Raw genomic sequence first — 21,044 nt, 5'->3', positions numbered from 1 at the left:
GGTCCACTGTGGCTCGGGCCGCTCCCACTCTCCTGATGAATACTGTGGTACACACCCTTTCCTCCTCAACTCCTTTCCTCATCGCTCTTGCCTTTTGGAACCAATTTCTCGAGTTCCTACTGTCCGGTCAGCGGTCGCGCCTATGCTGCATGCCTGCTTGAGCTGATCATGGCGTGCGACAGACTTACTGTCTTCCCGCTACAAGAAAGGTGACGAAACGTCCTCTCCTTACTCGGGGCAATGGCTCAACATCCGCCTCCGCTGAGCCGGAAAACATCAGGACCATGGGACAGGCTGCGGCCGGTGAAGCAGGACCCCTTGGAAAGCATGGGATTCGTCTCAAAAGGTGACAATCGGTGCGCAGCTTAGTCCGTCGCTTCCCATGCCGTTGGCTGACCTCTAATAGTCTCCTCGATTCTAAAACACAAGAGAGCTTCTACAACAAGATTGTTGCTCGCTACATGCAGTTCTGTACACGACATTCAAAAGACCTGGACACAGCTTTCGCCTCGCTATCACTCGCAGAGGATCCGGCTACTCCATCACAGGCTACCGAGAACCAGAATCCCCGGATACGAGGGTCCCCTCTCCCTGATGCAAGAGGTTCCCCGGCTATTGCCAACCCAATTAGTCAATCGATCAATGCACCAGCACCTTCAACCGCCGATGAAGTGTCCACGATTCTGCTCGCACTTCGCAAGCTTCGAGAGGGGTTGCTAGCCAGTTCCACATCTGCACCTTCGCCAGTCTTTTCGCAACGAGTCCATGTTTTCAACATAAGAACAGCAATTCTCGCCCTACATCCTCCAGGTTATCATCCTTCGCTTTTGCACCTACTTTTTGTCTTGCATACACCAGCGCATCCCTTACCAAGATCCGAGCTGATGGAGATGACTACCTATCTCATCCTGGACACAGCAATTCGCCAAAACGATCTATGTCAGGCATATTCTTTGAGGTACAACAGCCGTGTGAAGTTTGGGTATACGAGCAGAGTCGTAGACAGCATACTGAGATCTATCGTCACCGGGAACTGGATCACATTCTGGCACGTGCGGCAGAAGGTTGATGGTTATGTCCGCACTCTTCTCCACTGGCACGTTGAGGCACAGCGCAAGCTGGCACTCAAGGCGATTGGAAGGTCTTACCTTGCTTGCGACATCAAGTATATCTTGCAAAGCACCAGTGGGGGTGAACTCAGCTGGGAAGATCTCGTCAAGGAAGAAGATGTGGGCTGGATGCGCGATGGTGACAGGGCTATTATTCGCAAGCCGAAGTCCAAGGGTCCAGCCAGCTAATTGATGACGCAAACCAGATGATATGTACTTCTGCTGTACGGAGTATGCATACCATGTCTCAACTGCTGCAACAAGAAGCGAGATCTAAGCGAAACGTGGCTGCGATCAGTAGTTCGATTGCGTGTTTTCGATGTCGGCGCCGTGTTGATTCGCAAGCCACAAATGCCCAGCCTCTCATGTGGCGCGACCAGCCACAGTCATTTGACCAATCAGAGGCAGCGCACGGCTGTTTCCGGTATCCATGCGCAGCTGTCAACATCAAACTGCGCAACCAACCTCCTTCGTTCCGTCCGTGAACACGAAATAACCACCATCAAACCATCAGAATATCGTCGCACATGCAATTATGCTTGCATTGTTCGCATCCAGGCCGTTATGGAAGGCCAGCCTTTTCATTTCCCCGTCGACATGCATAGGTAGATGTCGAAGTTCCTTTCCACTGCTGTTCTTTCTTTCCTATTGTAAACACAACTCACTTCAAAACGTAAGAACAACTTATACCAAACAGACACTCATAACCATCCTAGACAAGACTCATACAGGGCAAGACACAGGACTACAGACTCCATGAAAATGGCTTCGCGCCCGATCCTTGTATCACTTTCTCTGTCTTCTCTACTACTCTTAGCAAACGCGCTGCCTCTCGCACCCAATTCAATCGGACGAAGAAATCCTGCTTCCTACTCAGTGGTCGCCGTCGACGGTGGCAGCTCAGCTGGAAGTGGTGCTGCAGCAACTACAATCACCGATGCAGTACCAACAACCATCACCGATGCAGTGACGCAGACGCAAACCTTAGAAACGACGCAACTATCAACCATCGTGGTCACAGAGTCGGAAACCCCTTCCACGATAGTAGTGACCGTCACGTCTGCGGCACCCACCACAATAACCGAGAGCGGCGCAGTTTCGACAACGACGGAAGTCATAACGTCTGATATATATACACAGGAGAGTGCGCCGTCAACCTCAGCGGTATCTGTTGCTACGACGTCTGCTACAAAATATGGTACAACGTCGGATACAACAACCACTACAACATCGGCTGCCACTTCTGCTTCAACGTCCGCGACGACGTCAGCCTCAGTGCTCTCCCAAAGACCGAGCTCTTCAACAGTGCTATACACAGAGTCCTTTACGACCACAGAGACATCGAGCCCCGTTACTATATCCTACACAGACTCCTACACGACCACAGAGACATCGAGCCCTGTTACGATATCCTACACAGACTCTTACACGGCCACGGAGACACCTTCAGCAACGACCGTGACAGTGATACAATCACAACCGTCAAGCACGCCATACGACGACGGAATGTGGCATACATACTATTACCATACCGTGTCTTCGAGTACTGTTGCCTATGGATCGGTGCCGTCCTCCAGTTCAGAAAGTGTCTCGAGTGCCACTTCGACTTCCGAGAGCAGCTTGACCCCATACTGGACTTCTACAAGCGGCTGGTCTACCTCAGCAACTGCTGAAAGCTCATGGACTTCATCTTTCGTTCAGAGTGCTGAGAGCACGTGGGTTCCTTCTACTTCTTCGACCACTGAAAGCACGTGGGTGCCTTCTTCTTCATCGACCACAGAAAGCATATGGGCGCCTTCTACAGTGTCGACTGCTGAGAGCACATGGGTCCCATCCTCCACCACGGAAAGCACATGGGTTCCATCGTCCACCACGGAAAGCACATGGGTTCCATCGTCCACCACGGAAAGCACATGGGTTCCATCCTCAACCTCAGAGAGCACATCGACTTCATCGTCTGCTTCCGAGAGCTTATACAGCCCTTACCAAACTCTTTCGACGAGCACAAGCGCTCTCGCACCAGCCAGTACCACCATTGATGCCTCCGAGCTTGCCAATTCTTTGTCTTCTGCAGCGGCATTGTTCAGCACACTGACTCCCACTGGGACGCTCGGTTTCTTCGGTACCCCGACAGGCACCTGATCGATCTCACAATTGTGAGACTTGACTCTTTCTTCCATTATGTTTCCCTCTGCTCAAAGGCATTTACGGGTAAATGGTGTATCAACAGACGATTACATGTACAGCGGACCTCAGGGTTACAAAACGAATTGCACGACATTTTGACATTTATAGCATGGCGCCGGCGGAAACTTATGAAAGGCCTGAATTGAACCATAAATAGATATATACCTGTTGTTCTAGGTAGAATTGTACATGTCCATGTCCATGAGAAGACAACTTCACAACAACACTTTGTTCTGGTCAAGCACTGTAAAATCGTTGTATTGATAAGGTGCGAACAGCTCCAGGGAACGGAGTACATCTCTTACCCATCCCTCCCGCCCGCAAAATCGCCAAGAGTTGCGGCATTGCCAATTGGCAGCTGCGCCTCGCCAGCCGCGCTCCGCAACTAGAGTGTAGACATATGCATTCACGTATTGTACCTCCGGAGTATCTTGAGCTGACCCAGTATCTCATTTCACGGCAGCCTAATAACCCTAAGACATTGCCATACACTTGGCTTCGCCTTTCTTTCTGCTGGCCATAGACCAAGAACACCGCCGAAATGGCGGCAAGCCCAGTCAATGTGGTCGAGGACCAGGGCCGACTGCTCGAGGAGGCATTAGGAGTCGTGCGCCAGCAGTCACAACAGATGCGCAAATGTCTAGAAACTCCTGGCAAGCTTATGGATGCTCTTAAATGCGGGTATGTTGCGTTTTGCTGTCTCTATCTGTTTCGCCTGCTTATGTTGACTGCGTAGGTCTACGTTAGTATCTGAGCTGCGGACGCCAACTCTTGGACCAAAGCAATACTACGAGCTGTACATGGCCGTTTTCGACGCCCTAAGATACCTCTCTGAATATCTTCGCGAATCACATCCTGTGAATCACCTCGCCGACCTATACGAACTGGTTCAGTATGCAGGCAACATAATACCCAGGTTGTATCTGATGGTGACGGTGGGGACGGTCTACATGGGTGTCGATGACGCGCCGGTCAAAGAGATCATGAAGGACATGATGGAAATGAGTCGGGGTGTGCAACACCCTATCCGCGGCCTGTTTCTACGATATTACCTTATGGGACAAGCACGAGATCACTTACCCATGGGTAAAGACGACGGTCCTCAAGGGAACATCCAAGACTCGATCAACTTCATTCTGACAAACTTTGTGGAGATGAACAAACTGTGGGTAAGATGGCAGCATCAAGGTCACTCCAGAGAACGGGAACAACGGACACAAGAGCGCAGAGAACTAGAACTACTTGTCGGAAGCAACTTGGTTAGGCTGAGCCAATTGGTGGACCTGGAGACGTACAAGTCCACCATCATTGGTCCTCTACTTGAACAAGTCGTACAGTGCAGAGATGTTCTAGCGCAGGAATATTTGCTTGAAGGTAAGCAGGAGAGTACACGCCAGACAAGGACCGGACTGACACCTACACAGTAATCACCAAAGTCTTTCCTGATGAATACCATCTTCACACGCTGGACGAAATGCTTTCGGCCATTGCTAGGCTAAACCCGCACGTCGACATGAAGAAGATTGTGATTGGCTTGATGGATCGCTTATCGACCTACGCACAGAGAGAATCCGAGGGTGTGTCCACCGAAGACAAACGAACAGCAGAAGAAGAGGCTGTGGCTCGGATGCTGGAAAAGGTCGACTTAAACCAGGACTCGAAGCCGGCAGCGCCATCCGCTGACGCTGAGACGCCCAAGACGAACGGCGCAGATTCCAAAGTACCTGAGGAAGCACAGCCTGCTGACTCGGAACCCGCTACTTCTGTTACACCGTCGACGAACGGCGAAAAGAAGAATGCTGGTGTTGCTGATGTCAAGCTGTTTGAGATCTTCTATGACCAGGTTGTGAGCCTGGTAAAGACGAGGGGCCTTCCAATTCAGGATACTATGGCTCTCTTGACTTCCCTTGCCAACCTGGCCCTCAACATCTACCCGGACAGGCTGGAATATGTGGACCAAATCATGGCCTATGCCCGTGACAAGGCAGCGGAATATATGGATTCTGCCGACCTCCACTCCGCCGCAACACAATCCAACATGCTGAACCTCCTCCTCTCTCCCATACGGACATATTTCTCCCTCTTCACCGCGTTGTCCTTACCCAACTACCTGCCACTATATCAGTCACAGTCATATGCCACACGGCGTGCCGTCGCTGGCGAAGTGGCGAAGAACATCCTACGAGATCGGATCCTCATCACCACTACCCAACACTTAGATGGCGTCATGTCTCTCCTCAAAGTGATCATCAAAGAAGGAATCCAACAGCCTGGAGGCTATCCTGGATTAAACCGCCAACGAGGAGGCGAATCCGACGAGACTGTCGAAGAACAAGGCTGGCTTGCAAGGATAGTCCACTTTATTCAAGGTGCCGACAACGAAACCCAGCTGAAACTCCTACAACAAACGAAAAAGGCTTACGAGCCTGGCAATGAGCGGATAAAGTACACCACCCCAGCCATCATTACCGCATCCATGAAGCTTGCACGGAAATTGAAATCGCGGGAACACTTCGAAGACAACTGGCAGAATCAGTCATCTACACTATACCGGTTCATGCACCAGACATTGTCTCAACTTTACACCCGCGTCAATCCTGCGGCTGCAGAGCTGTGCCTACGTCTTTTTGTTTCTTGCGGCCAAATTGCCGATCAGTGTGGGTTCGAGGAGTTTGCGTACGAGTTTTTCGCACAAGCATTTACGGTGTATGAGGACAGCATTAGCGATTCAAGAGCGCAGTTCCAGGCTGTCTGCATTATCGCTGGGCCGCTCCAAGCGACTCGAGGCTTCGGAAAGGAGAATTATGATACCCTCATCACCAAGGCCGCCTTGCACGGTAGCAAGCTTCTGAAGAAACCGGATCAGTGTCGTGCTGTATATCTAGCAAGCCACCTTTGGTGGACCGTCGAAGTACCTGGTAGGGAGGAAGATCCCAAGAACGTGAGTTGTGCATGTCATTTTGGCTTGATTGATCGTTATACTGACCCTGGTCACAGCTTTATCGGGATGGCAAACGCGTGCTGGAGTGCTTGCAAAGAGCATTGCGCGTGGCAGACGCTTGTATGGACACTGCGGTGTCCGTCGAGTTGTTTGTCGAAATCCTCAACAGATACGTCTATTATTTTGATCAACAAAACGAGACGGTAAGCATTCCACTAATATCGCTGAGCGCTTGCAGCTGACCCTCGTACAGGTTACGACAAAATATCTTAATGGACTGATCGAACTCATCCATTCCAATTTGACGACCACAAACACAGAGGGCAACCCTCAAGCATTGGAGAACCCCAAACGCCATTTTTTCAGGACTTTGGATTATATCAAGTCGAGGGACTACGAAGGGGTGGTTACAGAGGCAAGACAATAATAGAGCAGTAGAAGCTGACTCTTGGACTTGCAGACGGACCGAATGCTCCGTCAGGATCTTGTAGAGATGCTCCAAAAGCCTTGGTCCCCGATGTAAATCATAAAGGAGACTCTTATAATCTCTTGGTGCCAGCGTGGCAAAGTTGCGTTGGGGACTGAATTGTGGTCTCTTCGCAAGCAACGAGATGAGACGAGGGATTGCCTCGGGTAGATATTGTCCAGAATTAAATGAGTGCTAAAGGACTGGATGCATCGTCCGTGAATGCGAGACGCTATCAGGGGTAAATTTTCAAGTTTCGATCGGTTGACGCCCGGACGATCCTCAGATCTGAGTGACCCGTGCGGATATGTCGTGAGGTCACCACTCCCTATACGAGCACAAGTCGGCTCTGCACAGCTTTCTGTGGGCTTTTTGGCTCTGGGGATGACTACAACGGGTCACAGGCCGTTTATGCCAAATGTGACGTCTCGTTTCTGAGGCGTGTATTTCATGGTAAGAAATCTAGATGCCGTGGAAGTAGGACAAGTGATACTCAATACTTTGAATCCCGTCAAATCGCATATTGTAAGCAGCATTCTACCAGGACTATTATCAGAGAGAAAGAGGATGGCATCATTAAGAGCACTCACGCCCCTTGCGCGTCAGGCGACTCGGATACCAACTGGACAGCCTTTGAGACTGGTCGGCAGACGGTTCGTGAACACGGATACGGCGCCGGTCTTGTATTCGGCTCACGCGAAGGTCGTGGGGGCGAGGACTGGGTGAGTTCTCTTTTGCTTTCAGTTTGTGTCTTTTGCACTTGGAAGCGTACATCAGGTCATCATGATGGACTAGAGTCATGCACAAAGGCTACTGGTCTTGGGTATCTCGACTCGGCGGCAAGCGGGGAAGGCACTGTCCATTCTTGCCATGGACTTTTACTCCGCTTCATGGCATGCTAGTGTTCTTGTGACGTTGTCGTACCATGCTAACGAGTTTTCCTGACAGACACGTCGATGGTGATGACTTGAAAGTTGGTACGTTTCTCCCCCTCGTGATGGGTTGATACATGGAGCCGATGGTCGTTGAAGGGGTATGGCTACGCACAGTCATATCGCTTCTGCAACTCGAGCAAAAGGATCACCACCTGATACCACGGTGCCATGCCAAGCTCAGCCATACTGACAGAATCGTTCGAGCAGACCTGACAATGGCCAAAGCCCTCGGCGGCGAAGGCGACGCCGGCAAAACCAACCCCGAGGAACTCTTCGCGGCAGGATACGGCGCGTGTTTTCAATCGGCAATGAACGCCGCCGCCATGTCCATGAAGATCAAAATGCCGGAGAAGAAAGAGGACTCGATCGTCGAGACCACGGTGCATTTAGTGGGGGACATGAAGCAGCTCGATATGGGGCTCAGAGTGGATATGAAGGTCCGAGTGAAGGGATTGTCAAAGGAGAGCCTGGATAAGGTGGTGGCCAAGGCCAAGGAGGTTTGTCCTTATTCGAGGGCGACGAAGGGTAATATCACGACGAATATTGAGGTCGTGCAAGAATAGCTGAGCGATGTAGCCAGATGGCTAGGACCACGGTGGTAAGTGAGGGTTTTCTTGGGCGACTGGGTTGTAAGAGATAACCTAAAAGGCGAACGCTAACGCTGAAACCACCGAGAGACAGTGAGTCAACACATATAATAGCATGCTCAGTCTTGGAAGGCACCCTGAGACCAGAACGACAGTGCTGCTTACCAGATATATACTTGTCTGGAGGTACACTGACACTACGATTATTCAATATTATGTCCTCTGACACGAATCCCATACTTTCGCAAGTGCCCGTCATAGGCCATCTAGGTGACACTTGATGATACCCGTCATGGCTCCTTGAGGTGACATTTAACAACGTCCGTCATGGCTCATTCTGGCGACACTTGCCAATGCCCGTCATGGCTCATCCAGGCGACAATCCTAGTCGATGTGATAGCAGCTCTTCACGACACCCATGCTTGTCACGTGCAATCTCACAGAAGCACTGACTGTATTGATACTGCGGCTTTTAAAGCTCCTGCACCCACAAGCCGTTGTTCATCTGTCCTCCGGCCATCAACAAGGTGCTATTATTGCCCTCGCGATTATTCGCAACAGCAGCTCGATACTTGAATGCAAAGTTCAAGATCAAAGCAACAGCCAAGCCAATGCTTACCACGAAGGGTCCGATGACATTGTCGAAATCCTTGCCACTTCTCTCGGTGATCAGCTTGCTTCGCCACATGTAGATACCCCAACCCCAGACTGCAGCGAAAACGGCAAAGAAGGTGTACACCACTGAGATGATGCGGGCAATATTGTTGTCAACTCCAGCGGCATTGTACAGACTCAGTGAAAGCGTGGCCAACAGAACCGCCACATGCTGCCATTTGATGAAAGTGCGCTGGTTGGCGAGCCACACCTTGGCTTCGACCTTCAGATCACCCTGGTCTTTGATCCAGAAGCTGGGCTCCTTGACACCAGGCGGGAGAGGCGCGTTGTCCCAAGCATTTCGTTGACGATGCCGACGAGCATAGCGTGAGTTGGAGAAGGCTGGCAGGAATGACCGTATCCCACCCTGCGAGGAGTCTCGGACGTCGACCTGATCTGTGCCTTGAATACCATCGTCGTCCGAGTCAGGCTCCTCGGCGGTAGGCTTGAGCTGAGAATCTCTCAATTTAGATCGGGACTGGACGGATTGCGAGATCTGGCCGGAGAGTCTCCGCTCCGAGTACTTGCCCGGTGATCCGACTTTGTTTCTGGGCGAGGACAATTTAGAGCCGGCTAAGAAACTTCCCACTGCCATTTCATCATCGGCTCTCTTCTGCTCACGCTCTTGTTCTTCTTGGTAGGCAGTCACAGGATCTCTTCTGATGTCTGTTTCCAGATCACTAAGCCAGAAGGGGAAGCTGTTGACATAGTCCTCGAAAAGCTCCGCAACACCGTGCACAAACTTGGAGAATCTCTTCTCCTCTTTGACAAGATGCGAGTTCATCAGATCGTGAAGCCAAGCGTTATTCCTAGTATACTTGGTATCTTTGACCTTGATTTCAAGAACGGCGTGGGGGAAGCGGCTAATCTCTCCTTTCTTAATGGCAGAGTAGGGGTACTCCATCGCGTTCTTGTCGATGTCAGATCTGTGCCAATCATCAGGATCCCGACAAGGCCGGTCGGGGTCCAAAGCATCTTCGCGAATGAAGGTCAAGTCGGTGTCAAGCGAGACTCTGATCCTATCATCGCCAGGGATCTGGAATGCTGTTCTGGTGTAGCTTGCACGCAAGACCGGCTCTAGCTGTTTATCCTTGATGAACGACTGGATCTCTTCCACATTGTCCTTGAGGTGTCTAACTTCGTCATGATCGGCTCCAAGTCTGTCTTCGAGCTTCTGGATTTGCTTTTCCATCTTGTATTCGCCCTTCAAGAACGAACTGATGTATTTCTCCTTGATTTGAATCCGGATGTCATTGCTTTCCTCATTTTCTCCCACGAACTTCTTTTCCAGGACAATCTCTGGTTTGTCGTTGAGATGACCTGTCCACCTCAATCTCACAGACAATCCAGCTTGGGTCTTTTCGACCTTGCTTTGATACAGGTCAAAGCTATGGTTGTCGAAATAGATGGATGTGAGGGAAGGATCTTTTTGTGAGCTGTCGACCACTTTGACGGACTGCGGATTGTACACGAGCACCGGTAATCGGCGCAGAAGGTAGGTCTTGACTTCGAGCAGGTTGTCAGCATGCACCCAGTATTTGTGTGCAGTGTAGGTGTCTTTTGGCTTGATGTCTGTATTTGTCTCCTTGTCCTCTGATTCTTCTCCTAGCTTCTGGCGTGCCCAAGTATACATTGCAGAAAGACGGTATAATAGTGGTGCGTAATCCTCTGAGTTGAAAGGTGTTTGGGCCAGGCGGACCTGCAAGATCGGTCGAACATGGTATTTGAGGCCTCGCTTCCGGTCATGTTTCTTCGCGGCCTTCAAGAACCCAGTGTAATTGACTCGACTAAACTTCCTAAGTTCATTCAAGTCCTTGGAGATCCCGTCCAGTTCTTTGAGCATGTCCCTTGCGACATCTTTCCACTCGTCTTCTGACTTGCTCGTGTCTTCCTTCTCCGGATCTGGTAGTTTGGATTCGCAGGCTGCTGCTCGGTCGCGGATGGAACTGAAGGTATCTACTTGATGCTGGTTGACCTTCTCCAGTTGAGATACGGTAAGCTCATGGACGAAGGTCTCCTCATCTTGCTCGGTCCAGTTGGCTTCACCACCTCGACCTTGAGGAGATGTTTCGTCCTCACGCAACAGCTTCTTTATCTTATCATATTCCAGGTACTTGTCCTTCCATGGTGGATAGACAGAATTGGAGAGAGTCTTTCCAAACCGCATGGTGGCAGGGCGAGAAGGCGGACTTTTGCAGCAGCTGGTGAGCAAGCTGTAAAACTGTACAAAGCTGTAGGATATCTTAGTAGTTCATGAAGAAGAAATAGTTACTGCAAGCTTTGACGAGATGCTCGAGCTTGCGCAGTATCCCCTCAACTGCAGAGTACAGAAGAGAACCATCCGCCAATGGCAGTCGAGTGAACACCCCTCGTGCGCGGTGGGATTGACGCAAGAACAAATTCTCCGGGCTTAATGGCTTCCACCGTAGGACCGAATCCGTTATCAGTTAGTTAAACGTCAAAAGCCCAACTAAGCCACACCTAGTAACCCAGCCTTATCGGCCTCGGTTATCGGAGAGTCCTTATTTTTCTGGCGCGTCTCGTCATAGCCATCCTTCCAACATGTTTACAAGTTGAGCATTCACCTGGTCAACACTGCGTGGCGGAATAAAACATGCCTGAAAACTCAAGGGCAATCGTCAATGCCCTAGAGAAGGTCTTGACACACCTTAGTGAACACCCATACCCTCACGTTCCCACTCCACAAGGCACCAAAAAGCGAGCCAGCGTTGCGGTGATAATTCGAGTCCGACCTCCTTTCACACCTGTTCCACCTTCCAATGGATCTGTTATTGATGTAGACCAACCTACTTCGCCTCCGAGCTCGCTAAAGGAATTCTTCTCGCAAGGATGGGTGCAGGATGGGGATCCAGAACTTTTATTTATAAAAAGAGCAGGCAGGGCAGGCGATAGATGGTCAGGACACACAGCCTTACCTGGTGGAAAGAGAGATCCGGAAGATGCAGACGACCTGGCTGCTGCAATACGTGAGACGCGGGAAGAGGTTGGACTGGATTTGGATACCGCACCGTGCTTGCATGCCGGAAATTTGCCAGAAAGATTGGTTTCGACTTCCTGGGGCAAAGAGGTCCTGATGGTTCTATGTCCATATATCTTCGTCCTGACGGGTAAGACAGTCCCTGCTATTCAGCCACAACCGACCGAGGTCGCTTCTGTGCATTGGGTATCCCTTCGCGCACTGCTCTCTCCAACCCTGCGGACGCGAGAATCTGTGGATATCTCGAGCAGGATGGCCAAACACGTCGGTCCTGTCGTTCATAAAATGATCCGCTATACTATGGGCAAGATGATGTTCAGTGCTATACGATTGCTTCCAACCGAGTCCGTCTACGCCAGCTCTATCCCTGGTTTCATACCCGACAAGGGCGGCGACCAGCTGTCCACTGTATCTGGCTGGGCACAAGCGCCTTTTGGCGTACCATCGTCCTCAAAATCGCTGGGATATCAACAACCCATCATCCTGTGGGGCCTGACATTGGGCGTCTTAGCCGATCTTCTGGACCAGTTGCCACCATACAATGCGGTCAAGTTGTGGAAATACCCTACGTTCACCGTGCCGGACCTTCGTCTGATCGTCTGGATCTTGACCCGTTCATTCAGAAAGCACTCGGCGGAAACATTCTCCTCAGGATCATGGCCAAGCCAGACAGCCATGGACGCCACGACTCAAGCAACCGCCGTGTCCACGTCTGAACCTCGTGCCGAAGGGGAGCACACGCCATTCGAGAAAGATAGCGTCGGTATTGGCGGACTTGGGGTCGGTAAAGACCCGCAGCATGCAGTTGGAAAGTTGCTGCATGGCTACTACGAGCGGATCAACTTGGCTATTGCTGTTTTCCTGTTATATCGGGTTGCTGTGACTACGGGTGTTGGGATTTGGATATACAGGTTCTGGAAGCGACGACGTGGTGCCAATCTGTGACTGCTCGGCCGCGTGGTCCAAAGAACTCGACGCCAAAGCCGATCTGCGCCAAGGTGGGAACTTGCATCGGCCCTGCACCTTTAAAACGTTTTGGACTGCATTCCTTGGAGCATTCTTACGGTCAATATGATAGACTTCTCAGCATCAGTGCGGAGACCCGGGTCGCTGCGAAAGCACCAGTGCTTCTGGCGGATCTCGTGCTGCTCTTTTGATCCTAGTAATCAGCAAGGACGAACCGCTTGTAGGTGTGAAAGACACCGGGCGCTCGACAATCATGGGTAAGACTGGGCGTCCAGGATGGTTAGTAGCAAGCGGCGAGTAGCAACACTAGCCCTTCACATGTCGGACCGGGACTTCATGTGTGCTAAGGGCTAAGGCATAGTGGCAACCATCATCTGCCTTGTCCTCGTAAGAAGAGCATCCATTGAGTGAGTGTGGTGATCATGGCGAAACACGAGATCTTGACCAAATGCGAGATTGGCGAAGGACTACGCACGAGTGATTTCCAGGATCCATACTTATTACACCCTGTCTATTCGACGGGGAATGCTCGATTCTGAGTTGCGACCGCATGACCGCCGTACTGGAGTGATATGTCCATGAGTGCAAGCTGCCGATTGTGAGCATCTCAAGGGTATGGCAAGCCACATTCATCTCCTTTTATACAGGTTTACCGCAGAAGTCATTCTGACTTATGATTGTCACGCGCCGAGCCTTGATTGATGCAACGAATTCTTGTCTTTCTAGAACAAGCATCCGAGACTCACCCCTCTGCTGACCCGTTACGAAGAGGAATCTTACTAAGATCGAATCAAATTCGTCAGAATTATCAGTCACCATCACGACTGGGAAAGATCTGAAACAGCAACCCAGCAGCACTCCACTGATGCGACGTAGACATTGCCTGTCGAAGGCCAAGAGAACGTGCTTATCTGCGACCACGGGCGTGGGTGTCCCTTTATGTCACGTTGAGGCGTTTTGTTTGACACAGGCTAAAATGACATGTCAAGATCAAGATTCTTGGCTCATTTTGCCCGACGGAATGACATATCTTGGCTTGCAGCTTGTCTGACAAAAGTATATTCGCACCTCCGTCGCATTGCCCGCTGCAAAACCAATCCATAAATAGAAAATACACGAATCATCTGCTGTTCGGAACCATCGGAAAACCACCTTGGCAACACTTTTCTTCTTTGTCCTGGATGTGGCATCGGTCCTGGGTCTTATCATGATACGAGCTGGTCGACTTTCAAAAGGGGTCGACAATAACAGACGTTATATGGGTCCGGGCTCCGAAAACGACGCGTCAGATATACACAAAGGTGCGTGAAGGGACGTCAAAAAAACGACATGCCCTTCAGAAAAGCTTCAACTTCTCCCTTTTTTCATTTTTGATGACTTTGGTGAGGACCTGGGGAATAATGAAGCGCCCCAGCGAATCTCACCATATACCCCTGTTCCTCGTTCCTTGACATGGCTTTTTGGTCGCTCCTGTCTTTGCAGATGCTGTTTCGAACCTGATCTGTACCTTCTTCTATCCCATCGATCCCCGGTTCCAAAAACCCTCCTTCGCTTGCCACGCAGACCGCGAGTCCAATCGTGCCATTTGTTCAAGATGCACCCTCTCAGCTTCCGGCTTGCGGTGATTGCCGTCTCGATAGTCCTCACATTCGTTTTCCTGCGGCAGTTTGCAACGGGCTCTATCGATGATGTTTATCAGTTTTCGCAGCCAGTGCTCCAAGAGAATGGCGAATATGCTCCCAGTATAACTTCACAGCAGCAGACCGAGGCTGCCAAAGAAGACACCAAGGTGGTCGAGAAAGTCTCTGAAGTATCTGAAGCAGTCTCTGAAGCAGTCGCTGCCTCCGCAACACCCTCGGAAGAGTCGAAAGCCGTGAGAACGTTGATCCTGGAGGACCAGAACTTTCCTGCTAACGTGTAGTAGATTGAGTCTAGTAGCTCTAAGGCTCTACAGAAAAGTCCTGATGTCGGAATCGTGTCCATGTTATACGGCACGCCAAATGAGTACTACGTCAAGGCCATCGAGACGCACGAACGCCACGCTGCTCGACACGGCTACCCAGCTCACGTCCTGCGCTCCAACGTCTATCCCCTTCACAATGGAATATGGAATAAGCTCGCATATCTACTGCACCTGCTGGTGGCAGAACTGGAAAAGCCGGAAGATGAGCGAACAAAGTGGTTGATGTGGGTCGATGCCGACTCGATCGTTGTCAATCCCGCTCTGTCACTCGACATCTTTCTCCCACCCAAGGATTTCTCGAATGTACACGTCCTGGCCACCAAAGACATGAACGGGTTGAATGCAGGCATTTTCTTCCTCCATGTTCACCACTGGTCCATACAAATGGTCATCAAAGCCATTTCCATCCCACAGCACCTCCCACATTTTGGTCTTGGCTTCCTTGAGCAAACAGCACTCTACAAGACCTTTAACGACACTGAGTTCCGGGGGTCGGTCATATATCAACCTCGCATTTGGTTCAACACCTACGAGTTTCACCACGCCTACGAAGGCAAGCATGGCGATTTTCTCGTGCACATGCCAGGTCTGGAGAAAGATCGCTGGCCGCACATGGAGAAATGGCTGGACATTGTTAACGGCCCCGAACAAGCTGAATGGGAGATACCGTACGAGGAGACTAGATATCCCAAGGAGACCAAGGACTACTGGAATACCTTGAGATACGTCAGGGCGGTGCTTGACTATGCGGAGTATCGAGCCAAGAAAGACTCTCTTGCAAAGGATGTCAAGGAAGCCGTCGAAGACCTTCGTGTGACATACACATACGCCTCAGACGCCTACAAGAAGTTGCGGGAGAGGGCAGAAAAGGTGCACAAAATGTTTGAGGACCATACAGGTAACGGAACCGAGGACGCAAACCGTGTACTCAAGCAGCTGGGCCAATGTCGTGATGATCTTCTGGGTTCGTCTGAGTCGGACACCAACCCCATGCAAGGTTCCTGCCGTTTTGAGTTGGCCAAGTGAAGCCATGCACAATTTCTGGATGAACGATAGTGGTTATTGACCCATTCCACAATGATTTATGTTCACCGAACAAGGCTGCGATTGAGTCCACGCCAACCCAGGTCGACCACGGCACAGCACCAAATCCTATACGCCTGAAGAGCACAAGAAGAGTTGTGCGACAGCCTGAAGACCTACGCGTCAGTCTCCAGTCACCTGCTATGGCTGCCCAGTTTTGCGGCTTCGGCAAAAGGATTGAGCAGATACTGCGGACGACTTTGGATACAGGGCATGCAGCTGCATCGAATCCCTGACGTGCGTTCAATCATACAGTAATACTACTGTCTGACTGAATCTTGTACAGCCATAGATGTGTCTCCAAAGAGCAGGGAAAATGGCTACGATGGTATGGCACGAGCAGCTAAGGCGCTTCTTTGCGATGAAACACGTCTCACATAAGCAATGATTATTATGTATATTTACAGCCATTCGTTCAACTCCATATCCTGGCCGAAGGTGTGTGCGCTGAACAAGAGCGACTCCATTCCCCCTTCCCGAAAGAATCCGAGCGAATCACTCGAGAAGTCTCCCCAGCCAAAGTCTTCTGTGATTCCAGTGGCGTCAGGCACCTGGGGTAATGAAGCCGAATGTCCCATTGTCGTCCCGTTCTGGGTGTGGACTGGAGTGCGGTCCTTGACATGTCGTTCACACAGGACAGTCAGGGCGGTCTTGCAGCGCCGCGCCGACTCTTTGTGCGCGTCGTGCTCGCTGTAATGATCCAGAATATGCAGACCCTGCTGTATTGAAGCGGCCAGGGTTTCGGAGCCAATGTCTTCGACAACTCTGGGAAAGAGATGTGCAGCGATCATGACTGTGGCTGCAGTATAGACATATGTCACCGTGTGCCACCACTGAGGCACGAGTCTGGGACCGAACTCATCCGCGAGCAGGCGACAGCCGATCAACTCCAGTATGTCTTGCGCTGCCCGGACACATGTAAGCAGCCCCTGGTGGGTCACGGCATCCGCAAAGCCATACTTTGCGGACGACGACCGTTTCATCTTATCGGCAGCGCGCAGGAAGAACGCGCGGTAAAGCAGAATGCGGACGTGCAGGAAGCGGGCGTGCAAATGCACTATTGGTCCGGTGTAATTTTGATCATTGTGGTCTTGGTCGATGCGCAGGTGAGCGGGCAAGGCTGCTACAAAGCCCTCCAGGTGCTCGTCGATCTCAATGACGTGATTGACATCAACGGCCGACCTGCTCTCGGAACGACCGTTGTTGCTGGACACCAGGTGCCCGTCAACCTCAATGACGTGATTGACGTCGACGGCCGACCTGTCCTCAAAGCGACCGTTATTGCTGGATACCAAAACATCGCCAAGGATGAGGTGAAGCTTGCAAAATGCCAGGAAGAATGACGGCACTGGAGGCTTTCCTGGTGGTTGGACTCCGTCAACGTCGCCGTGACTTAGGTAGATGTCATCGACAGCCTCGAACCACGGCGTTTGTCTGGCCATCTCCTGGGACATCTGCATTGGCTGGCCTGACACCATGGCAATGATTCGGTCCATCAGGATACATCCATGCCACGCTCGCCGGGCCATCTCGCGTTCGTACTGACTCGGCAAGGCCTCGATCCTACCAGGGACATGGAAGCCCAGATTGCGAGCAATCAAAACACACAGGCCTACCAAGGATGTGCAGCGCCGCACGTTGTTGACGCTCTGGAACCATTGCAAGAGCAAGAGCAATGCGTAGAGTAAGTCGAGACGATTGAGGTCGAGCAGACTTAGCTGGAGCAGTCGTCGCGCTCGAAGCCAATGCGTCTTTGCCAGATGATCCTGGTTGTCGGCGATCTTTTCGCGCTCCGTACGATACACGAGGGCGAAGATGATATTCAGGTTGGCATAGTGAATTTGTTCTTCAACGGGATCGTCAATCGCCGTCCCTCCTTCGGTCCACAAGCTGCTATACCAGCGCATGAATTTGAGGCGATCTAGCCACTGAATGTACGCATGCTTGAAGAACAGGTCAATTAGGTGGTCGGCAACTTTACGGCTGGGGAGGACGTAGTCAGCAGAGTGAACAAGGTTCTTGGTTGGGTTAGCGGGAGTCCTGGTCCCAAGTTCGTCTGCTTGGTCGTCCATTGCGGCGTCTTCTCTGATGCGTTCGAAGGCTTCTTCAGCCGGTGTCGATGATTTGTCATTTACTGGGGGCGCCCCAAACACAGTATGGAAGAAGTTGGATGAGCTCGACGCTGCGAGAAGGCCGGCTTTGAGGATCCAGTCATTGTCGCTGCCGGGGGGATCATCAGCAACGCCGTCCCCATTCCGAGCACCAGGAACTGCTTTTCGCTGTACCCTAGGAGAACGACCAGTTAAAGACAGTGCCCGATGGGTGACGTGGGGACTCCTTCTGCCGCCTAATGTCTGCGTGGAGACTTTCCTGCTGTAGGAGACCACCGATCAGAAACGACTAACTACTAGGAAAGGCACTCACACGGGCGAAGAATGTGACTCGGAAGCAGTCGCTCGTGAGCGTGGGCTATCTAGAGTAAATATGTTCGGCTGAGGCTGCTCAGAGTAGACGCAGACTGGCCCAACGTTCTTCCTCTTCAGGCATGCACCGCACTCTGAGAGGACATCAGTTCCTATTTCATTGGTTTGAAGCTGCAGTGAATGCATACTTGGCCTAACACCGTCGCAGCGCGACTTTCTCAGTCGGCAGATTTCGCATGCCACTTCGATCTTGCGACGTTTCGGCTTGAGCTCGGCGTACTTCCAAGTGCCATCATGCTCGTCGACCGAGGCATTGTGACCTGGCCACATGGCGTCCACAAGGCATGCTGGATATTGCAAATGTGGTAAAGCGCAGGATTGAAGATGTTAAGCAGCGAAAAGAGCGCGCAGATATTATTGAATTGTACTCAGAGGGTGGAAAATTCAGCCTCCGCAGAATCCCCGCCAACGTGGAGCAGGATGACCTTGAGTGGGGAGGCCCGGAGACGAAGAACCTACCAGGTAGGCTTGGACATGACTTTATCCGACATCCGACTGTACCTCCAACCCTGACATCTCTACCACATAGACTTTACTTGCGCTATCACACGTCATTTATCATTTCAGCACTACAGAACAACTTGATCTTGTCAGCTAAGTAACAGTTGGGCAAGTTGCTTCGCCGGCTCAAAGTGCTCCCTCAACCAGTCCACATGGCCATAGTCTCTTGTGTCGTCGCTGTGCAGATCTGCCAGAGCACACTTCCCCTGAGGTCCAAACCGCATAAACTGCTCTTTATCGGTGTACGGTTCCCATGGGCGAGCTCCATGAGCAAAAGCGGTCCACGTTCTGGCCATGTTCTCTGCCAACTGCTGTGACTCAATGGGGAGAGCATCCATCTCGACACAATACATGTACAGCGCACACTGACCGTGATATGACAGGCCAAAGGTCGGACCAGGATACGGCGATGCCTCCCCAAAGTGATATAGATATGCTTCTTCACCTCCTGTGGCTCTGAACGTCTCAGCTATCCGCAAGTTAGGGAATTGGAACATCATAATGGAGAAAAATCGCCGCATGGTATCCCGGTACACCTCCCATGGCTGCTCATCGTCTGCTGAAAGAGCAAAAACTTCCTGGAATTCTTTGACTTCGACTTCTGACATCACAGTTCGAGCGAGCCGGAGGACCTGGGATGGTTTTAACCTCCTGGCAAGGCCGTCCAGGATCAAGCCCTCAACATTGGTGTCTCCAATGATCAGTGATCGACATCTTGTCGGGTTCGACTGCTCGAATGTCCATGTTTTGGGCAAGAGGACGCCGTCGCCCATGGGTCCCATTGCTGCGGCTGAATAATTCGCGAGAATATCCAGGGGACTCATGGCACGCAGCTTCGATAATCGTGCCTCGGCTGTTTCTCCTTCCAGACCCTTCTTCAGACAGAGGTCGAGCCAGGCTTTCCGATACCGCTCAAACGGTAAAGGACCAAGTGTGGGAGCTGATCCGGACATGCAAATTGCGCGATCAAACATTGGATCTCCTGTCAAGATGTGATAATGAACACTTGCACTCCCAGCACTAATTCCGAACGCCGTCACATTGTCCGGGTCGCCTCCAAAGTCCCGGATATGGTTCTGTACCCATTTCAGAGCGTTCCGCTGGTCGACGAACCCGTAGTTGCCAATTGGTAGGCTCTTGGCTTCCTCGCCGTGCTGTGTCTGCTCCGCAACAAGATCTTCTGAAGCTGCAAAGCCAAGAGCACCGAGACGATATCCAATCTGCACCAAGATAACCGGATGCCCGGCTTGTCGCGCGATGGAACACAGTCTGTGAGGACGATATCTAGCTACTGAATTTGCCCCGTATTTGAAGCCACCACTGGAGAATTGTCAGCAATGACTCGATGCCAATCGCTTTTCTGAGAGACTCACCCATGGATCCAAAACATGACGGGGACCTTGATTTTGGTGTGCCCATTCTCGAATTGCTGAAGACATTCTCTTGGGACGGTGATGTTCAAGTTTAGACAGTCGAACTCATCATCGCCTGGGGTAGGATCGTTCGTCCCTCCACTGACGAGAACTTCTCCTTCCTCCTGCACGCATCGTGGACCAAATTGGGTTGCATCAAAGGGATTTTCTAAAGTCTGAAGTAGATTGCTGTGAGTCCATCGCTTGTTGACTGACGCATATGGTATGCCTCGAAAGTAGGCGAGACCATTGTCCTCGTCGTACTCGCCTGTTATATCACTCTGCAATGAGGGAAAGTATTGGGTGATTTTCATCGTGCGCAGATGTTATGAGTAGGCTGAGTTGGGTGTCTGGATTGCGCGCAGTAGGCCGTGAACATGCAAAGGCAGATTGCGACGGATGTTTTTGTGTGTAGAGGGTACTGCCCCTCATCCCCTGAACGTCCGGGGACGGGATGCAAGATTACCTGGGACGGAGCCATGTGCACTGAAGTGTGTCTTGGGCCCGTGATGGATAAGATCTTTTCCGCTCCAGAAGAGACCTTTCCTATTCCTGTTGGAACGAGGCCATCTTTGGCATGCAACGTGAAGGAAAGACTGCCTATCGTGATTGCCGTCCTCGCCAATATCGGGGAAGTCTGGGTTTTCGTGCCGCTTCTCCGCAAATGCCATCCATCGGCTCAACCCTGACTCCAATCATCACTCCTGGAACAGTTGATTGAAAGCTAAAGGTGCTTCCGTCTGCCACGCTAGATTCCGT

The 21,044-nt window shown here is 51.4% G+C and overlaps 9 protein-coding genes across 9 annotated transcripts; 6 read left to right on the top strand and 3 right to left on the bottom strand.

The window, feature by feature from the left end:
* The first annotated feature begins 52 nt into the window (after positions 1-52).
* Positions 53-1,532, top strand: EDD37DRAFT_507397 (uncharacterized protein). The gene is made up of 2 exons (XM_062813564.1): positions 53-356; positions 407-1,532. The coding sequence occupies exons 1-2, from the start codon at positions 241-243 to the stop codon at positions 1,296-1,298; spliced, it is 1,008 nt and encodes a 335-aa protein (XP_062668020.1). The 5' UTR covers positions 53-240; the 3' UTR covers positions 1,299-1,532.
* Positions 1,533-1,595: 63 nt separating this feature from the next.
* On the top strand, positions 1,596-3,608 carry EDD37DRAFT_637147 (uncharacterized protein). The gene has a single exon (XM_062817028.1). It carries the CDS (start codon positions 1,866-1,868, stop codon positions 3,249-3,251), a length of 1,386 nt encoding a protein of 461 aa, XP_062668019.1. The 5' UTR covers positions 1,596-1,865; the 3' UTR covers positions 3,252-3,608.
* Positions 3,609-3,691: 83 nt separating this feature from the next.
* On the top strand, positions 3,692-6,945 carry EDD37DRAFT_637145 (vacuolar protein sorting-associated protein 35). The gene is made up of 5 exons (XM_062817027.1): positions 3,692-3,977; positions 4,033-4,670; positions 4,721-6,237; positions 6,294-6,440; positions 6,491-6,945. The coding sequence occupies exons 1-5, from the start codon at positions 3,838-3,840 to the stop codon at positions 6,662-6,664; spliced, it is 2,616 nt and encodes an 871-aa protein (XP_062668018.1). The 5' UTR covers positions 3,692-3,837; the 3' UTR covers positions 6,665-6,945.
* A 17-nt stretch (positions 6,946-6,962) lies between these two features.
* Positions 6,963-8,449, top strand: EDD37DRAFT_507311 (OsmC/Ohr family). The gene is made up of 3 exons (XM_062813562.1): positions 6,963-7,425; positions 7,652-7,680; positions 7,846-8,449. The coding sequence occupies exons 1-3, from the start codon at positions 7,154-7,156 to the stop codon at positions 8,199-8,201; spliced, it is 657 nt and encodes a 218-aa protein (XP_062668017.1). The 5' UTR covers positions 6,963-7,153; the 3' UTR covers positions 8,202-8,449.
* Positions 8,450-11,255, bottom strand: EDD37DRAFT_507312 (VTC domain-containing protein). The gene has a single exon (XM_062813563.1). It carries the CDS (start codon positions 11,044-11,046, stop codon positions 8,698-8,700), a length of 2,349 nt encoding a protein of 782 aa, XP_062668016.1. The 5' UTR covers positions 11,047-11,255; the 3' UTR covers positions 8,450-8,697.
* A 114-nt stretch (positions 11,256-11,369) lies between these two features.
* EDD37DRAFT_507284 (NUDIX hydrolase domain-like protein) lies at positions 11,370-13,043 on the top strand. The gene has a single exon (XM_062813561.1). The coding sequence runs from the start codon at positions 11,494-11,496 to the stop codon at positions 12,820-12,822; it is 1,329 nt and encodes a 442-aa protein (XP_062668015.1). The 5' UTR covers positions 11,370-11,493; the 3' UTR covers positions 12,823-13,043.
* Positions 13,044-14,295: 1,252 nt separating this feature from the next.
* On the top strand, positions 14,296-16,061 carry EDD37DRAFT_507190 (uncharacterized protein). The gene is made up of 2 exons (XM_062813559.1): positions 14,296-14,716; positions 14,768-16,061. The coding sequence occupies exons 1-2, from the start codon at positions 14,438-14,440 to the stop codon at positions 15,830-15,832; spliced, it is 1,344 nt and encodes a 447-aa protein (XP_062668014.1). The 5' UTR covers positions 14,296-14,437; the 3' UTR covers positions 15,833-16,061.
* Positions 16,062-18,802, bottom strand: EDD37DRAFT_507185 (uncharacterized protein). Its single transcript, XM_062813558.1, has 3 exons — positions 18,501-18,802; positions 18,314-18,446; positions 16,062-18,259 (listed from the first exon to the last, which is right to left on the bottom strand). Exons 1-3 carry the CDS (start codon positions 18,640-18,642, stop codon positions 16,291-16,293), a joined length of 2,244 nt encoding a protein of 747 aa, XP_062668013.1. The 5' UTR covers positions 18,643-18,802; the 3' UTR covers positions 16,062-16,290.
* Positions 18,803-20,910, bottom strand: EDD37DRAFT_507184 (Carboxylesterase). The gene is made up of 2 exons (XM_062813557.1): positions 20,247-20,910; positions 18,803-20,193 (listed from the first exon to the last, which is right to left on the bottom strand). Exons 1-2 carry the CDS (start codon positions 20,597-20,599, stop codon positions 18,963-18,965), a joined length of 1,584 nt encoding a protein of 527 aa, XP_062668012.1. The 5' UTR covers positions 20,600-20,910; the 3' UTR covers positions 18,803-18,962.
* Positions 20,911-21,044: the final 134 nt, after the last annotated feature.

This window comes from Exophiala viscosa (genome assembly GCF_022695815.1).
Source record: "Exophiala viscosa unplaced genomic scaffold EDD37scaffold_9, whole genome shotgun sequence".
NCBI classification, from domain to species: Eukaryota; Fungi; Ascomycota; class Eurotiomycetes; order Chaetothyriales; family Herpotrichiellaceae; genus Exophiala; species Exophiala viscosa.
Note: the sequence above shows the minus strand (reverse complement) of the source record. Positions and strands in the feature narration are given on the sequence as shown.

Excerpts from the sequence above, each read along its gene's own strand:
- EDD37DRAFT_507190 (XM_062813559.1), top strand. The coding sequence starts at position 14,438 with ATGCACCCTCTCAGCTTCCGGCTTGCGGTGATTGCCGTCTCGATAGTC. Across the intron at positions 14,717-14,767 it reads CCTCGGAAGAGTCGAAAGCC|ATTGAGTCTAGTAGCTCTAA; the intron begins GTGAGAACGTTG and ends AACGTGTAGTAG.
- EDD37DRAFT_507397 (XM_062813564.1), top strand. The coding sequence starts at position 241 with ATGGCTCAACATCCGCCTCCGCTGAGCCGGAAAACATCAGGACCATGG. Across the intron at positions 357-406 it reads GTCTCAAAAGGTGACAATCG|TCTCCTCGATTCTAAAACAC; the intron begins GTGCGCAGCTTA and ends GACCTCTAATAG.
- EDD37DRAFT_507185 (XM_062813558.1), bottom strand. The coding sequence starts at position 18,642 with ATGTGGCCAGGTCACAATGCCTCGGTCGACGAGCATGATGGCACTTGG. Across the intron at positions 18,447-18,500 it reads CTGCGACGGTGTTAGGCCAA|AGTGCGGTGCATGCCTGAAG; the intron begins GTATGCATTCAC and ends ATGTCCTCTCAG. Across the intron at positions 18,260-18,313 it reads GAGTCACATTCTTCGCCCGT|GAAAGTCTCCACGCAGACAT; the intron begins GTGAGTGCCTTT and ends CTCCTACAGCAG.
- EDD37DRAFT_637147 (XM_062817028.1), top strand. The coding sequence starts at position 1,866 with ATGAAAATGGCTTCGCGCCCGATCCTTGTATCACTTTCTCTGTCTTCT.
- EDD37DRAFT_507184 (XM_062813557.1), bottom strand. The coding sequence starts at position 20,599 with ATGAAAATCACCCAATACTTTCCCTCATTGCAGAGTGATATAACAGGC. Across the intron at positions 20,194-20,246 it reads GTCATGTTTTGGATCCATGG|TGGTGGCTTCAAATACGGGG; the intron begins GTGAGTCTCTCA and ends ACAATTCTCCAG.
- EDD37DRAFT_507284 (XM_062813561.1), top strand. The coding sequence starts at position 11,494 with ATGCCTGAAAACTCAAGGGCAATCGTCAATGCCCTAGAGAAGGTCTTG.
- EDD37DRAFT_507311 (XM_062813562.1), top strand. The coding sequence starts at position 7,154 with ATGGTAAGAAATCTAGATGCCGTGGAAGTAGGACAAGTGATACTCAAT. Across the intron at positions 7,426-7,651 it reads GTCGTGGGGGCGAGGACTGG|ACACGTCGATGGTGATGACT; the intron begins GTGAGTTCTCTT and ends TTTTCCTGACAG. Across the intron at positions 7,681-7,845 it reads TGGTGATGACTTGAAAGTTG|ACCTGACAATGGCCAAAGCC; the intron begins GTACGTTTCTCC and ends TCGTTCGAGCAG.
- EDD37DRAFT_507312 (XM_062813563.1), bottom strand. The coding sequence starts at position 11,046 with ATGCGGTTTGGAAAGACTCTCTCCAATTCTGTCTATCCACCATGGAAG.
- EDD37DRAFT_637145 (XM_062817027.1), top strand. The coding sequence starts at position 3,838 with ATGGCGGCAAGCCCAGTCAATGTGGTCGAGGACCAGGGCCGACTGCTC. Across the intron at positions 4,671-4,720 it reads GCAGGAATATTTGCTTGAAG|TAATCACCAAAGTCTTTCCT; the intron begins GTAAGCAGGAGA and ends ACACCTACACAG. Across the intron at positions 6,238-6,293 it reads GGGAGGAAGATCCCAAGAAC|CTTTATCGGGATGGCAAACG; the intron begins GTGAGTTGTGCA and ends CCCTGGTCACAG.